The 16775-nt window shown below is 34.0% G+C and overlaps 4 protein-coding genes and 1 long non-coding RNA gene across 6 annotated transcripts; 3 read left to right on the forward strand and 2 right to left on the reverse strand.

The window, feature by feature from the left end:
• Window positions 1-1616: 1616 nt before the first annotated feature.
• LOC113492121 lies at window positions 1617-3964 on the forward strand. The gene is made up of 3 exons (XR_003400479.1): window positions 1617-1682; window positions 3236-3289; window positions 3897-3964. It is a non-coding gene; the product is annotated as an uncharacterized LOC113492121 (long non-coding RNA).
• On the reverse strand, window positions 1676-4488 carry LOC113492117 (DNA fragmentation factor subunit beta). The gene is made up of 4 exons (XM_026869435.1): window positions 4164-4488; window positions 3842-3977; window positions 3302-3490; window positions 1676-2793 (listed from the first exon to the last, which is right to left on the reverse strand). The coding sequence occupies exons 1-4, from the start codon at window positions 4266-4268 to the stop codon at window positions 2150-2152; spliced, it is 1074 nt and encodes a 357-aa protein (XP_026725236.1). The 5' UTR covers window positions 4269-4488; the 3' UTR covers window positions 1676-2149.
• Window positions 4489-4712: 224 nt separating this feature from the next.
• LOC113492125 (thymidylate kinase) lies at window positions 4713-8719 on the forward strand. Of its 2 annotated transcripts, none has more exons than XM_026869446.1 (7): window positions 4713-4906; window positions 5131-5243; window positions 5693-5793; window positions 6180-6327; window positions 6746-6863; window positions 7294-7380; window positions 7752-8719. In XM_026869446.1, exons 2-7 carry the CDS (start codon window positions 5171-5173, stop codon window positions 7849-7851), a joined length of 627 nt encoding a protein of 208 aa, XP_026725247.1. In that variant the 5' UTR covers window positions 4713-4906; window positions 5131-5170; the 3' UTR covers window positions 7852-8719. The 2 variants fall into 2 exon arrangements, with proteins under 2 accessions (XP_026725247.1, XP_026725245.1); XM_026869444.1 differs by having other exon boundaries at window positions 4714-4906; window positions 5118-5243.
• Window positions 8720-8813: 94 nt separating this feature from the next.
• Window positions 8814-13023, reverse strand: LOC113492123 (protein penguin). Its single transcript, XM_026869442.1, has 8 exons — window positions 12389-13023; window positions 11721-12126; window positions 11255-11382; window positions 10794-10959; window positions 10295-10471; window positions 9807-10038; window positions 9375-9574; window positions 8814-9006 (listed from the first exon to the last, which is right to left on the reverse strand). The coding sequence occupies exons 1-8, from the start codon at window positions 12838-12840 to the stop codon at window positions 8830-8832; spliced, it is 1938 nt and encodes a 645-aa protein (XP_026725243.1). The 5' UTR covers window positions 12841-13023; the 3' UTR covers window positions 8814-8829.
• Window positions 13024-13141: 118 nt separating this feature from the next.
• LOC113492122 (DNA excision repair protein ERCC-6-like) lies at window positions 13142-16545 on the forward strand. The gene has a single exon (XM_026869441.1). The coding sequence runs from the start codon at window positions 13572-13574 to the stop codon at window positions 16458-16460; it is 2889 nt and encodes a 962-aa protein (XP_026725242.1). The 5' UTR covers window positions 13142-13571; the 3' UTR covers window positions 16461-16545.
• Window positions 16546-16775: the final 230 nt, after the last annotated feature.

The raw sequence follows: 16775 nt of genomic DNA on the forward strand, positions 1-16775 counted from the left end.
ATTTTTTTTAACTTTGGTAGCCACCATAGCTAAAATTCTTGAAAATTTTCTGCAAGCTTGTGGAAAAAGCCCTCGATCTCATTCCATATTACCTATCTAGAGATTACAATTATATTGAATCTAAAGTAACAATTAAATAGAGAAAATTTTGAAAATATAATTTATAAGTTTGAGAAACATTTTCCTCTAAAAATTCGATAGTTTGGCACAAATCACTTTAGTCGTAATAATTAAACTAAAGACAAACCAACGGTCAATTCTCATTTAGCACCAACTGTTGAAAATAACAGATATGAGATGACTCATTAAGACCAGGGTTTCCTAAACATATAGTAAAGTGTTTATGCGCCGGAAAACACGAGTTAGTTCTAATGTTACAACACCGTATAGTCAAGAAGGTGTTGTGTGGTTTCAAACTTGACTTTCGAAAACACTGGCCAGAAATGTGGAATTTTTGGTATAGCAGATACTTGTCTGTGTATACATATACGTTGGTATGTAGTAAAAGAAGGCAAAGATAAAATTATGCAAAAAAATATTTCTTCATTAGGAGTAATGCTTCAAGCCATTTAAAACTTTTAGTACCGCTGTCTTTCGAAGACGCGTTTTGTTTTGTTATTTTGTTTCACAAAATATTGTTTACGGCTATCTAACAACCCTGTATCAACTTTGAGGTTTAACGTTTAAATCCTGTTTTTATATAATTTCATGAATATAAAAATAAACGAGTCAAATTTTAATCTACCATAACATACAAACACATAAGAAGGTTTGAATAAAAGAAATTAATTTCTAGGTATAAATATATCATGCATGAGTTGATAGATACTAAACTGTTTGCTAGGAACATTTTAGATATATAAAAAGAAAACTAAAATAATATACAAAATCATAAATTATACTTCGTGTATACATGAAAGTACATAAGATATAGATAGTTTTTGTAAAATCTTACGCACAATCAGCATGTAAGGATTTTACTACTGTGTAAGTTTAATTTATGTCGTCTTTATCACACAAACCTGTAAATATAACGTCAAAAAGACCTAATTGTTTAAGATTTAAAACTGAGAACAGTAAAAATATCAAGAGTAAAATAATGCATGATAGATATAATTTTAGAATTCCATTTTGTTTACAGCAAAAATATATTTTTTAAAGTAAAACTTATTTACCAACAAAAATAAAATTGATTATAGTAAAATAAATGTGTATAACTTTAGTAACTCTTATCCTATGTCATGAAGGGTTAAGGAGATCAATTAAGGAATAGAAAATATGTACATCTACAGGTAAATATTAACAATAAAATATTTATAAAACAAATGATCACTACATACAAATGCTACATCGCTACATGAGTTCTAATAACCATTGCTGCTTCAATGTAGAATATAGTATTATCTAACATTATTATGTAAAAGTAAGTAAAACGTCTAAGTACATAAATAAAGTCTTTACAATCACTGTCTTACAAGGCAAAGTAAAAATACAGACCAACATTTTTGATTTAAGAAAAAAAATGGTTATGCGAATTTTATCCTCTTTGGAAGTTGTATAAAATAATCCCGAGACTTCTTATCAATAATATTTTTTTTCATAGTGTTTTGCGGAGTATGTAGAAATACCTCTTTCACTAAAATTGATTTAAAAACAAACTTATTGAACTTGTAAAACAGTAGGTAAGTGCATAAATAGTTCACAATTCTCTGGCATTTTTTTTTAACTAGAATTATTAACAATGAGATCCTTCATATTGTTAGTCTATCTGACACAAGTCGCTACTTTAGCGTACCTACATGGCAGAAAGTACAGGCATTATTAAAATTCAGTATAACTATAAGAATTAGGTTAAAATATTTTTAAAAGCAGCAGATTCAGATTTGTTAACTTAATTGCGATAATATTTTAGTATGTTGCCTTTTTAGGGCACTCTAGTTAAGTATACTAATTGAAGCCAAACTTTATGCCTCATAGACGGCTTGCGTTTTCATATGTAAAATAGAATTAGAATAAATCATAATACGTAGGAGTCATAATACTTAATCAATACAAATTGCTTGTAAAGCTAATTACCCTTACGAAACATAGATAAAAAAAGCAAATAGAAAGAATCGAATCCTGAATCTGCATTTTTCTCTTCAACTTCTTACTTATACTCAATGCTTTGGCCAGAAAAACATTTTTTACATAGTGTGTACACACCGGACTCAGAGTCGTGCTTACCTTTGTAATGGCACACTATGTGCACCAGCTTGAGATTCTCCCGCGTAAATATTTGCAGGAAGTACCTGTCGGCTTCCAGGACGCCTACCTTCGAATCCTTATCACACATTATACATTTAATATCACCGTTGTACAACCCGTCGATTGCTTCAAGAATTTTTGGGATTATAGACCTTGAGAGCTCGATGTTGTGGTCTAAATTCCAAGTTTGGAATATGATGCGCTCTTCACGGCTTCTGTAAGGGTTGATGATGTGCTCGCCTTCGTACAGGCACTTGTTATCGCTCCATAAGCCTCCACATTGAAACACTCCCTTCTCATCGCACATGCGCGCTGTTTCATTAGCCTTGCGGTTGAAGTAGGTATCATTGTACTTGCGCGATTCGAGGATATTCCGCAAATCAGTAAGAAACTGGTCTATGAGTTTCTTTCCACGTCCGTTCTTGGAGTGTATGTAGACCTCGGATGATTGGAGAGCAGACTTCGTTTTATAGTAATACCCCCTCATTCGTTCTTTCACACGTTTTGACATTGATTGCTCTTTTGTTTTTTCAGAAGGCTCCAAACCTAAAAAAATCCATTTGAATCTGATCATAAATATATTAAGATTAAGATACCTAAATCAATTGTAATTCCAACGCAATTTTCGTGGGCAAGTATTTTGTTTTGCCTAGAGCGCGCACCAAGTTAAGAACAATTTAATATCGAATAAAGCTTGGGTTATAATATGTATTTTATGTATATTTATAAATATGATATGATTAGCCAAACGAAGTGGCTACGTCACGTGTTACGTAAAATGTTTTTAATCTGACGATTGGTTGTGTCGTCTAAAGCTATTGTGGTACAGGGTACAGTTTACCTCAAGTCGTACTTTTACCCGTGTGTTTTGTCGCGGGTTTGATTTCCGGGCGTGATTGTGGTTATGACTTTATAAGTGCTTTCGAAGTGATTCAGATAACATACGTTTCTAAAAAGCGAAAAAATGTTTACGTGTCTTACTTTACAGATTAAAGAAGTTGTAAATCCAGAGCCATCATATTGGAAAAATACAAGTAAAATAGTAAGTTGTTACCTTCAAACCACTCAGGGTCCTGAGTCCTCTCACTGAGCATGGTGCGCGCGTCATCAGCAGCTGCAATGTACCTCTGGAACACCTTGAACTTCTCCTTGATGTTAGTGGTTAGAAACTCCTTGGCTGCAGCCCCAGTGTCTATGTAATCCTTCTTAGGTGACCGGATCAGCTCATAGTAGTAATCAAAGTCTGTGTATAATTTATACCAATTGTCATTTCTGTACATGAAATTAAATTGAATTTATTTTATTAAGAAATTCGCAATAGTTTGATTTCAAAGTCCTAAATATTTTTTTCTTTTTAAATTGATTTATATTACTTTTGTTATGAAATCTTATTATGGAGGGAAAATTCAACTTGAAAAGGCCTAGCAGTAATATTAAATAAAATGATGTTCTGAGACAATGCCCTTTGTGTTGTATCATTATGAAAGACATCATCACTTTTGTATTTATTATTAAGTATTTAGCTTTAGAGTAATTTAACTGTTTTTTGTTCATATTGATAACAACTACATAGTAAGGAGGCTTTAAATCATACCAGTGACCATTGCCTCTTTATTTTTTAATAATATAAAGAGTGTTTGTGGTGGCAGGGTGGCCAGGTAGTCGTCGTCATCCACCTGTGTCCCGTCCTCGGCCACGCACAGCCGGCATTCTGCGCAGCTGACATTGAACTGGAAAGAGCGAGCCTCAGAATTAGGTCAAGGTACACATATATGTCAAGGTTTCACCCTGACCCATATATCACAACGATAAACACAGCTAATTGTAACTAAAACCCTGCCCGAAAAGTACACTATTCTCAAATTATTCGCATTTTTAGTATCGTGAAACCACAATAAATAAGAATATTCACTTACGCCTAACTTTTTGCACGACTTCTCCACCAACTCCTGTAGGTTTTCAGCTGCGATGCCTATTTTCTTCTCCCTCCTTACATCGGTCACTTTATATCCCTTTTTCATGATTAAAATAACTTGACATCTAATTTACATTTACTTATAAAAATAAAAACAAAGAAATTCAACAACCGAACTCGAAGTCGCAAATCCCGAATTCAGCGCAGTTTTGATTCTCTCCCCTCCCAATTTCTGACTGATATGAATTTTGACATTAATTGATAAGAGGGTTGCCACTAGTGACAGATGTAGCTTTGGAAAAGCGAAGCTGAAAGTCCAGTCTGGGATAGCGGGATAGTGTTATTTCATTGCTTGTTTAGCTGACATAGTGAGTAGGTTTAGCTTTTAATATAAAAAATAGCGCACATTTTTTTCAGTATTTAATTAAAATCCCAAAAGTCTGCTGATATAAAATTGTACATTTATTTTTCTTTTCAGAAGTAAATGTATAATTTAAAAACGTTATAAATCTTGCGTGTTTTCATAATTTTATATTTTTAAACATAGACCTCAAATCAGCTGAGTGGGCCGGTAACTGACTGTAGACTGTACTGACTGACAGAAGTGACATTTTGTTCCACTATTTCCCGCCAAAATAAGACAAGATAATCAAATAAGAATTTCCCTCAACTCACGAGACATTTTGTATGGATTCCAAGGAAACATAGCTATTTTAAGGAGTAATATATCGAAGGGATCTCAATGTAAGCATAAATAACATTAAATTTTATATTATTATAACATCAAAAGTGGCAGTAACCAGTCTAATATAACCGTAGGTAAGCGGATATAAGAGGCACTTCAATTATCAAACGTTTACTGATTGTACATGGCTAATTCCCGCATATTTGTGTTATTCATTGCCGATTGCTAAGTTGAAGTTTATGTGATATAAAATAAATATACTGATTACAGTTAACCGTTACAGTAACTGCGCAATACGTGTTAGATTTTATCAATCGACCAAAATGAAAAGGGGGGCTTTGATAGTTATCGAAGGAGTAGACAGAACCGGGAAATCGACACAGGCCAGAAAACTGGGTGAGTGTTTATAGTTAACTATTACAATAACGAAAATTTATATTACGTATTTACCCTATAACGGCTTGACGTTTCTAAATTCTTTACTGGCAAAGGTAGCAAGCAGACAGCCTGTTTTCCCATTTCGTAATCTAACTAAATAAACATTTATGTGTTTAGTTGTTTGTGTGTGTTGCACCTAATAAAGTGATTGTTAATGTGTTTAATCTTTTCAGGAAGTTCAAAAGTGTGTGTTAATGTTTGAATTACAAGAGTAAGCTTTATTTGTGAGAATGTGAATTGCTAATTAAAGAGCTGGCATAAGATAAGAGATAATACTTATTGGAGTGCTTGTTACCATTTAAGTACATTAATGTGTAAAAGATCTATCTATCCCAGTCTATACCGATTTAAAGACTAGTATCCTCATTTGAAAGTTTGTCAATCTATTAATATTGTTTGTTTTGCAGTTGAAAACTTAAAGAAGAAGCAGATTCAAGCTGAATACACAAACTTTCCAGCCAGAGAAACAGAAGTTGGGAAGGTTATAAACAGTTACATACAGTTAAAGGTATGTATTACTTTCTTTATCCTTAATATCATTGTCTTTATTATTTTGAGTTTCATAACATTCTGGTTAAATCTAGGGAACACAAAACCAAACATTGAATTATTTATCAATCTATAAATACTTTCCATAGCGAATGTACAAATCTTAAAATATGGTAGACTCAATAATTAATTAATTTACTATCTTATTTTGATGCAAGATATGGTATAATTAATTTGTTTGATAAGGATGCTCGAAACATACTTACATACCTTAAAGTTCAAGTGCGAGTCAGACTAGCAATATTTAGGGTTCTGTACAAGAAAAGCTTTTGGTAGACAGACAAACAGCAGTGTCTTATATAAACCATATGGAACATTAAAAACAAAATCTTCTCTTGATTACAGAGTGACTTATCAGATGAAGTGGTACACCTGCTGTTCTCAGCGAACAGGTGGGAGAGAGCCAAGCACATAATAAAGACACTGGAGGCCGGCACCACACTTGTTGTGGACAGATACTGCTACTCTGGTGTTGCTTACTCAGCTGCTAAAGGCAAGGATGCAGACCTTTCATTATTTAAATTCGTATACTTAATCATACTTAATAATTTAGTGTTTTTGAGCTAATAAATTTTAAGTTGCTGTTAATGTTCATAGATTCTCATAACCACATGTATCAAATAACATTATATAACTGAAGTTGTCTGAAAAAATGATAGTCATAATGTTATCTTGCTCTTGAGTATTCAGAGATTAGTAGTAATTATTTTATTAGGGACAGCTGATTTCTACAATTCAGTTATTATGATAATCATTCGAACAATGTTAAAAAAACGTCGTCAACTGCAATTCTGCAAATCTTATACCAAATAAAAGCATAGGTACTCGTATAATTTTAGGCATACTTCATGTACTAATTGTAGAAATCTTGTTCTGAAACACTTCCTATAATTTAATAATATTTATTCCAGGTCTAGACATTGACTGGTGTAAGTCACCTGATGTGGGTCTACCCAAACCAGACAAGGTGTTCTTCTTAACAATGCCTTTTGAATCCATCATGGAAAGGAAGGGATTTGGAGAAGAAAGGTATGACTCATGCCACAATTATCTTTATTATCTTACTAGCTGTTGCCCGCGACTTCGTCCACGTGGTTAGAATTTTCCCCATTTTCCATTGTATCTTCGCTCCTATTAGTCGCAGCGTGATGTTATATAGCCTATAGCCTTCCTCGATAAATGGTCTATTCAACACAAAAAGAATTTTTCAAATCGAACCAGTGGTTCCCGAGATTAGCGCGTTCAAACAAACAAACAAACAAACAAACAAACTCTTCAGCTTTATATATTAGTATAGATATGCACAGCTCGATCAAAGGAATTGTCTGTGATTGCATCAAAATACCCTATATATTCTTGGAATTTGATTCAAATCTATCCTCAATTTTGTCACCTTGGTGATACATGGGTTTCCTTTTATTTTTGCTCTGTTCTTATTATTTTGTATGTAACACAACAGGTACGAAGTTTTGGACTTCCAGAAGAAAGTATCAGAAACATATGCAAAGTTGAAAGAAGATTATTGGGAAGTACTTGATGCAAACAGGTTAGTCATTTTATTAAACAAATGATTCCTTCAAGTGTTATTAATCATCCTTACTATCCTTCCTAATATTATATATGTGAAAGTAACTCTGTCTGTCTGTTACGCTTTCACGTCTAAACCACTGAACCGATATCAATGAAATTTGGTACAGATATAGAGTTGACCTTGAGAAAAAACATAGGATAGTTTTTATCCTAGACTTTTGAAGATTTCTCTTGGAAACGCGATATAACCGACCTCGATGCGGGCGAAAAGCTAGTTTGATTATAAATCATTATAACATTTAGTTTAATGATATTTTACTTTCTTTAAATCATTTGTGCTTTTAGCAATGCAGCATCTTTATCCATGAAAAAAATACCTTGTTTCAGGTCAATGGAATCGATTGAAGAGGATTTACTTGAAAGGACCCTGGATGTCGTAAATGACGTTTCAGATAAACCTATAGGCAATGTCTGGGTAGAGAAATAATTTAGGAGAAAATCGTTGGTTGGCCAAGATATATAAGTATTCATAGAATAATTTGTTTCGTACATAGTATCATTGTTGTTAAGAATTATAACTAGGTATCTGAACTTTAGTGAACTTTGCAACATACCATTGACCACCAGACACATAGCAGAGCTAAAGAGACTTAAATGTGTCTGAGTCGTCAAGATCGCACTTAGTGACAAAAATCCATCAAAAATTGTATAATTCATTCCATTATATCACCTACCAAGTATTGCTCTATGATGTTATATTATAGCAGTGATATATATTCGGTGTACTTTACACTAAGCCACAAACTCTTTTTGAAGTACAATATATTTTTAATAGTTTTCAATTTACAATGGCAAGCATTCTCACACAAATGAACATTGCACAAACTACTAACTAATGTTGAAATGAAACTATTATCGCGGTTTAATTTTAGTTCCCGACGTTTCGAAACCTTTGCAGGTAATATGGTATCAGTATACCTTTGCAGTATCAGTCTGCCGCTGACCGAATAAACCGCGATAAAATCCGTAAAAGTAGTTTCACTTCAATGTCTAACATTCGCGTAAACCTAAGAAACCACTACCAACTAATGTTTTTGCTTTATATCGCACTCTATACTGTTAAACAAATTGGTGAAGAAGAATTAGTACTGAAACTAGGATAATTGGATTGTGTAAATATGTAAAATTATATTATTTAGGATATAAAAATGTTATGTCTCTGTGTGTAATTATGTTATACACTTTTCAGGTGCTTTTGCCATTACATTGCATTAATTTTCATGAATAACATGTAAAACACAGCATTTGAATAAATTGTAACAATTTATTTATTAAAGTACAACTACATGGTGTAATTTTGTTTATTATTTCTCGTTACCTTTGCATAACATACATATTATGTAATTCAGACGAGATTACATTTGTTGTTAGGAGGAAATTCAAACAGAGTTGTTGAAAATAAGTTTTATTTCTTCTGTACAATCTGTAACAGATGTTTAGCTCCTTCTGAAGTCTGTCCTTTTAGAGTACTAACATGAGACTTAACTTTCTTTTTCAATGCAGATGCTATGGTGTCCTTATTACTCTCAATTAGTTTTAGGAGGAAGAAACAGCCTCTGTTTGTAGGCAGCCACAGCTTGATCTAAGAAAACGGAAATCATGTTAGTATAATAAAGCTGAATAGTGCGTTTGTTGAACTACTGGAATTTTTTCAAGATATGTTGCAATGTAGATTTAACGAGAAAGGCTATAGGCGTCACCCTATTATGAACAGTAATGAGAAATGTTACAAAAACGGAGAGAAATTATTTCTTAAGTGCGAGGGTTTGTGTTATTTTTAGAAAAAAAACCATTTTCTTAAAATTTACTGAACATTTTAGAGTTATCATAATATATTAGTTGATTCTGAAAAGTTAAAACAAACAAATCCGTCGCTATTGATTCCTATTCACGTCGTTTTACGCTACATGCTTAATTCGTGGGTAGTAGTAAAATACAAGATTAACTTACAGTCTCATCTTCTAAGTGTTCAGAAATAGCTTCACCCAAAGTGTTGCCATCCTTATCTTTGTCTAGGATTGCCAATTTCTTGAGACACATGTGTATGCCGGCGTCTTCCACAGCGAGTAACTCCTTGCCATTTACGGTGATGAGCCAATCAGGCTTGCAGATCACTTTAGCTAATGCTTCCAGAATTTCTTTTGTGGAGTCTGTTGAATCGGCAGAAAGCAGGCAATGAGTGAATTCGAATATGATATACAATTTAGGCATAATGAAAAGTCCACTGCCTCCTGAGGTTTATAGGTAACACAATTTAAATCCTATGAAATTACATGCATATCAAATAAATACGTCCATATAAGACTTAACTCTTTATAATAAGAGTCAAGTTTGCGTCAATATATACCGATAAAAAAAAGTTTGTAATCTCCGTAAACTTACCTATAGACAAAACAGCAACAGTCAACAGCATATTAGTCTTACTACTAAGCCAGAACTCAGGATCTGATTCCATATCTTTTTTGAGAGCAGGGAGGATGGCCTCCCTCAGTTCTGACACACGGATTTCCGCGTCCTTCTTAGAGGTACCGCTCTTAGCGCCTTCTTCAAGGAACTTTATAAAACTGGGATGAAAAGCTCCGGAATCCTTTGGTTTTACTAACCAATGTAAGGTCTGTAATAAATATAGGAAATTTAGATGATTTACATTTTAACTACTGTGTTAGTATCAGTTGCTTATCTGAATAATAAATTATGACGACTATGGGAAGGTTTACGTTTAGTTAGTTGATAAAATTAAATAAAAGAAAAAACGTGTACAATAGTCATAGCTTTGTCTTGTTGTTTTCTATCAAGAGGTAAACAGCTTCATAATTTGCATGTTTTTTCTAATTGAAATATGGAAAAACCTAGGGAGTTAACAAACTTACCATGTTGCCCCAGTGGTCCTTAGCTATATCCTTCAAACTGCTAGCTAAGGTGGACACGATTGCTTTCTTCACGAGCACTGTGTCGTCGACCGAATCAAATATGGCGACCAGTAGTCGGTAGCCCGTCTTGTGTTTACTGAGAGGCACTGCATGTTCCTTTACTACTTTAAGTATAGTCTGCAAAATAATAACCATTGCAAATTATTAATTTTGTGCCCTCTACAGCAAGAAGCGTGAAATGATGGCTAATTCACAAGTTGTTGCAGGTGTTAGTTTTGGGTTCTAGCCTAGATTACGATCGATTTTTGGCTAGAGTTAAACCTAAATTATTTTATATGCATAATAGCACAATTCATTCTAAGGATACTAAGCAAAAATTATAAAAAGGCTGTTTAAAATGTTACCTGAAGATTTGGCAAACAATTTGCTAACATAATCGAGCCTGATCACTTCAGTTTGAGTTTACATTAGAATCTTATTGCCATATCTTTCCAGTTACCTTTTTGTCCTTGTTGGTTCCCTGCCAAACGCAGATGGAGGCGGCGTTAGCACCCGGCAATGAGTTGCTAAGCGGCACTATGTAGGAGCTGAGCGTCGAGATCAGTTCCACGCGATCCTCCGCACTGCACTCGCGTATGTAGTCGTATAACACTGAATGGAACAATCTGAAATATTTTTGATACAGTTAGATGAATTGAATAACATTACATTGAGTTAGTCTACATATGACGGCATGCAAGGAATATTTTATGAGTATCAAAAATAGACTTTAAAACTTGACCAAGACCAAAAATGCAATTGCATACTCCAGGCCACAATGTACCAAGCATTTGCTTTGCATTTTCAGTGGAAAAGTTAATTTTCAAGGGTCAGTTATGTGTAATTAAACTGCTCTTCTAGTCTAGCACTTACAACTATTACACATCCATTTCTTTAAATCTAGAATGAAACAACACTTACTCTCCATCATGCAAATTTTTATCTAAAATCTTCTGGATATTGGCTTTGCAAGCTTGTAAGATAGCAGTCTTCATTTCAGGACTCTCCTTATATGTGTCACTCAGGGTCTTAACTTTGTCATCTTTTGTCTGAAATAAAGATAATAATATTAAAATACGAGTCTTTCGATTCGAGTAGGTGTTCAGATGGTATTTGTCCTGCGCAGAGCAAAATAGTTTTGTCATGTAGAATATAGAAACACTAATTAACAGTGACTGTAACCTTATGAATGATTTTATTTTTATAGTGGACAGAGTGGACTATAAAGGCCCATCCCAAGTAGATTGGACTAAGTCTAGAAGAAGAAAAAGATAAAGTTCTTATTTTCTAGATTCAGGTACTGTAAATTATCCAAATGAAATAAAGAAAACCGTCATATTAATAAAGTTTTCAATTGCACAATTCTCATATCAAAATAATTACTTACATTTTTATAAATATCACCATAAAACTCCTGCTGCATATGGCATTTTTCTTTCTTTGTAGCAAACTCGCCATACGCATAGTCTAATACTGGAGCACTAATGGTATGTGTAGCTAGTGACACAATGTGGCCAAAGAACCTTTTCAACACCTCATGCCGAATAAACTCTGTACCATACTTCAATATGCGTTTTACTGCATGCTGGCCGTACTTTGACTGTACCATTTGTACCATCAAGTCTAATAACTCTTCTGTTACATCAGTTTTTATGTCATCAGGCGCATATTTAAGTAGAACCTGAATTACTCTGCTCAAATCATGAGTCAAGGCTATTGATTTGTAATGTCCTTTCAGTACACCATGCAGTTCCTTACATGATTGCATTCTAAATTCTGCTTTTACAACTTTTCTGCAATAAAAAATGGTATTTTAAAAACAAAACTAATAATAATAAAATGAACATGTAGCTACTTGGTTAGATTAGATATGTATTTTCAGACCATGTTTGTTTTTAGATGTATATGTATTATTCTGCATTTATTGCACAATGTTAAAAAATGTTTCTATTAACAGATACCCAAAGCATATGATTCTTTTAGCATGCAGTGATCTAAATTTAAAATTGAAAAACTCTTTTTATTTTTAGATAATAACATCACTAAAAATTCTACCTTTGTATTTGTGCAGCTAACATCTTGGCTTTGTGTGATACTTCAAAAACTTCAGCAGTTGCCTTTGCCTTGCGCCTCACTAGCCTCAGTTCTTTTTTTTCTTTCTTCATTTCTGACCACTTGGGTTTTTCACCATTAGTTTGATCCTTAGAAAAGTTTGGTTTGCCATGACCTCCTTTGTTTTGGTCTTTGAAAAACGGCTTCCCTTTTCCACCTTTGCTTAGATCTTTGGAAAAAGGTTTTCCTTTACCACCTTTGCCTTGATCTTTCGAAAAGTTTGGCTTTCCAAACTTGTTGGGGACCTTGCTTTTATCATTAAAATTCTTCTTAAATTTATTATTCTTTCCATCTTCAACTTGGTCGCTATCGCCTTTTATCTTGTTGGGCGTAAACTTCTTCTTGTTAGGCGAGCCAGTATCGTTTTCATTACTTTTTCTTTTTACTTTCTGCATCTTAAATCGTTAACACAAATAATGCACGAGGTTATGAAATTACTCTAAGACTTTTCCAGAAGTACATTTACATATAAATCGTCTAGAAGCAGGTCATGAGATTGATGTTTTATATAGTAATAGTTTTGAATTATATCTATTTTACACGATTTTTCATTTAGATTGCAACAACGCACCGCACACCACACGTGCAATTTATTGTATATTTTTTTGACAGTTGACGTTGACGTTTATGGAATTCGAAAAAAAAATTGTTACAACTTTGAAATTGCAGAAATCTATCATGTAAGTATTACCTCTATGTATTTAAATACACTTACAAAATTAAGAATATGTTTTCTTTGCAATTATAACACGAAATGCGGGTAATTATTACACAGAAAATATTTTAATATAGCGATAACTAACACGCACAGTGGGCTAGATAAAAGAAATAACCAAACGTATGCCGCTTTCAAACAAGGTTATCTGTCAATGTCGAATTGTCGAAGACCAAAACAATAATCGGCTAGAATCGGCTCTACGATATCTCCCTTCTGAGGCCCGATGGGCAATGCTCGAAGTAACAGCCGAATCGTACTCGCTAGCGATTTCAGCGAGTTGAGACTTGTTCACTCGTCTATTCGTATAAACGTCGCTTTACAATATTTGGGACTTCTACTTAATTGGAAGTTTTATGATGTTTTGATTGATTTTGTTGTCTATACTACACATATTAATATAATGATAAAATGGTTGACATTAACAAATATTTAGAAAGTCAACTTGCACTTGCGAAGAACAGATGTGAAACTAAAGGTAAAAACGACAGTGTTTCAGAGAAAAGTAAAGCGGCAGCAGATATCATTTCAAAAAAGCAATCTAAATTGAAGCATGGAAAGCAATCTAAAGAAATAAGCAAAGAATCTTCAGAGCCGACTACATCGAGAACGAGAACTACCACAAGCTCTACAGACAAGGACTCGGATTTTGAATATTTACCATCGGAAGAGGAAGGAGATGAAGAACACCTGATTAGTGTGTCACTTCCCTCCACATCGCGCTCCAAGCAAAATATAAAGAAAATCTTAGACGATGGAGACACTACAGCTTATAACGAAAGAATTGAACTCTGGAAGAAAAATTTGGCTGATGCGTTAGCAAGTAACCATGATGGAGGGATGATGACAGCAGACATCCAGTTTGTACTGGAAGGTAATAAAGATCCAGAGGAAATACATGAACTACAAAATGGTTTAAAAATACCAAACTATATTTGGAAACAGTTGTACAAGTTTCAAAAAGTTGGTGTGAAGTGGCTTTGGGAGCTGCATCAAGTGGAGTCAGGAGGCCTACTCGGCGATGAGATGGGGCTGGGGAAAACAATCCAAATCATTGCATTCCTGGCTGGATTATCCAAGACTGATGTAGGTGCCTGGGCAGGACTCGGACCATCAATTATTGTGGCACCAGCTACAGTGATCTACCAGTGGGTATCCCATTTTCACTACTGGTGTCCACATTTAAGAGTAGCAGTACTCCACCACACAGGGACGCATGCAGGCAATCACAACCAACTGATCAGAGACTTGCACTCAGCACACGGGATTTTGTTGATCACTTATGCAGGCATTGTGAAGTACACTAAAGATTTAACAGCTCGAAAATGGCATTACATAGTACTAGATGAGGGACACAAGATTAGGAACCCTGACACACAAGTCAGCAAACTTGTAAAAAAGTTTCAAACTCCTCATAAAATACTCATTACAGGTTCACCTATGCAGAACAGTTTACAAGAACTCTGGTCTTTGTTTGATTTTATGAGACCAGGTCTTTTGGGTACTTATGCAGCATTTATGGATCACTTTGCAGTCCCCATAACTCAAGGCGGTTATGCAAACGCCACCGAATATCAAGAAGCAACTGCTTTGGAAATAGCTAAAGCCTTAAAATTAATAATCACTCCTTATATGTTAAGACGAACAAAGGCTGAAGTTCAGGATCATATAAAACTACCAGAAAAAAATGAACAAGTCTTATTCTGTGCTCTTACTCAGGAACAAAAGGACTTGTATATGGGTTACCTCACTGGCACTACTGTAAGAAGTATATTGGACAAAGAAAATAAATTTGGCAATCCATTGAGAGCTAGAATTTTAGTAGCTCTATGCACTCTTAGAAAAATATGCAATCACCCTGACTTGTATCTCTATGAGGCTCAGGAAGACTGTGAAAACATAGATGAGGAGCAGTTTGGCAACTACAAAAGATCTGGCAAAATGCTGGTGGTCAATTCACTGTTAAGAATCTGGCAAAAACAGGGCCACAGAGCCTTAATATTTTCCCAATCAAGAGGAATGCTATGTTTACTTGAACAATATTTACAAGTCCAAGGGTACAAATATTTAAAAATGGATGGTACGGTCAGTGTGGGACAAAGGCAGAGCATGATCAAGACCTTTAATGAAAATTCTGAGTATTTAGTGTTTTTGGCTACAACACGGGTTGGAGGTTTGGGAGTGAATCTCACAGGAGCTGACAGAGTTATTGTTTATGACCCAGACTGGAATCCAGCTACTGATGACCAGGCTAAAGAGAGGGCTTGGAGAATAGGCCAACAGAGGAATGTTACTGTATATAGACTACTATCAGCAGGAACTATTGAAGAAAAAATATATCAGAGACAAATCTTTAAGCACTTCTTGAGCAATAAAATATTAGTAGATCCCAACCAAAAAAATGTTCTGACAACAAGCACTCTACAAGGCCTGTTTACTCTAGAAGAACTGAACTGTGATGGGGACACAGAAACTGCCTCTTTATTTAAACACACTAAAATTAATATTGATGATACAAAAAGTAAAAAGAAAAGTGAAGATAAAGAAATTTCATACTCTAAGAAGAAAAAAATAGAAGCAATGAAGAGAATGGCTAAAGAGATAAGTAAGAAAATTTCGAAAGCCAAGAATGAGAAGCTTGAAGAAGAAAGAGACCCCAGGGAAGAATACAAAAAAAAGAGAGAGTTATTATTGAATCCGCCTAAGGTTGAAGTACCTGAAATTAACTTAGTAGATGATCAGGTGACTAACATTCCATTTGAAAATATATTATCAGAACTCGACATCGTTAATCTGCATGCAAAAAAAGATTATGAAGAGAATTTAATAAAAAATGCTCTTAAATCCCAAGAAAATAACAAGGAAGAAAAAAGTGAAGTTAGTGATGGAGGGAATGATGTTGATGAACAAAAACCGCCTGAAATTGAAGAAAAAGTAAGTCAAGAACAAGTAAAAGAGCAAACCTTGGATACAAGTAGTAAATTACATGATGGTGTTACTGATATAGAGGTTAAAAAAAGTCTCAAGAGATCTCATTCTCCAAGCCCAGAAGTAGAAGTTGAAAATTTGGTGGCAATAAAGAAAGTTAAAAAGAAAAAACATAAACGAGATAGGGAGAAAGAAACAAATGATGATGATTACGTTTTAAGTAAACTTTTTGCTAAAGCTAATGTTAAAAGTGCATTACAACACGATGTTGTAGTTGGGTTAGCAGAAAAAGAAAAACGTCACAGGATAAAGCAAGAAGCAGTTAAAAAAGCAAAAGACGCAGTCCGAGCAATCAGATTTTCATCCAAATAAAAAACTCGATTATTAAATTAAATGTAAAAATAATGTTAATGTAAGAATATAAGTTTTCAATACACCTTTTATATTTATATTTAAACTGTAGTTTTATTAGATGATTTCAAATTTAACTGATGGCTATCGTCTTAAAACCACTTTACATACTTTCTTACATACTACCCATGTCTCCCGCTTTCAGATTCCTATCGACAAAATAATATTTATAACCCTTGAAGAGCTGGCTGCAACCAAATAAAATATCTATATTACATTTATAGACAAGACGAAACAGGCTCTCCAAATTCCAATTTTGTTACCAATGAATATTAT

The sequence above is a fragment of the Trichoplusia ni genome, chromosome 3 (genome assembly GCF_003590095.1).
Source record: "Trichoplusia ni isolate ovarian cell line Hi5 chromosome 3, tn1, whole genome shotgun sequence".
Taxonomy (NCBI): domain Eukaryota; kingdom Metazoa; phylum Arthropoda; class Insecta; order Lepidoptera; family Noctuidae; genus Trichoplusia; species Trichoplusia ni.

Bases quoted from the DNA above. Each gene is read 5' to 3' on its own strand.
- LOC113492117 (XM_026869435.1), bottom strand. From the start codon at position 4,268: ATGAAAAAGGGATATAAAGTGACCGATGTAAGGAGGGAGAAGAAAATA. The intron at 3,491-3,841 runs GTATGATTTAAA...AATTATACACAG, and splicing joins TAAAGAGGCAATGGTCACTG to ACTTTGATTACTACTATGAG. The intron at 2,794-3,301 runs GTAACAACTTAC...GGATTTTTTTAG, and splicing joins GGACCCTGAGTGGTTTGAAG to GTTTGGAGCCTTCTGAAAAA.
- LOC113492123 (XM_026869442.1), bottom strand. From the start codon at position 12,840: ATGCAGAAAGTAAAAAGAAAAAGTAATGAAAACGATACTGGCTCGCCT. The intron at 12,127-12,388 runs GTAGAATTTTTA...TTTTTATTGCAG, and splicing joins TTAGCTGCACAAATACAAAG to AAAAGTTGTAAAAGCAGAAT. The intron at 9,007-9,374 runs GTAAGTTAATCT...CCGTTTTCTTAG, and splicing joins AACACTTAGAAGATGAGACT to ATCAAGCTGTGGCTGCCTAC.
- LOC113492125 (XM_026869446.1), top strand. From the start codon at position 5,171: ATGAAAAGGGGGGCTTTGATAGTTATCGAAGGAGTAGACAGAACCGGG. The intron at 5,244-5,692 runs GTGAGTGTTTAT...TTTGTTTTGCAG, and splicing joins GACACAGGCCAGAAAACTGG to TTGAAAACTTAAAGAAGAAG. The intron at 5,794-6,179 runs GTATGTATTACT...TCTTGATTACAG, and splicing joins ACAGTTACATACAGTTAAAG to AGTGACTTATCAGATGAAGT.
- LOC113492122 (XM_026869441.1), top strand. From the start codon at position 13,572: ATGGTTGACATTAACAAATATTTAGAAAGTCAACTTGCACTTGCGAAG.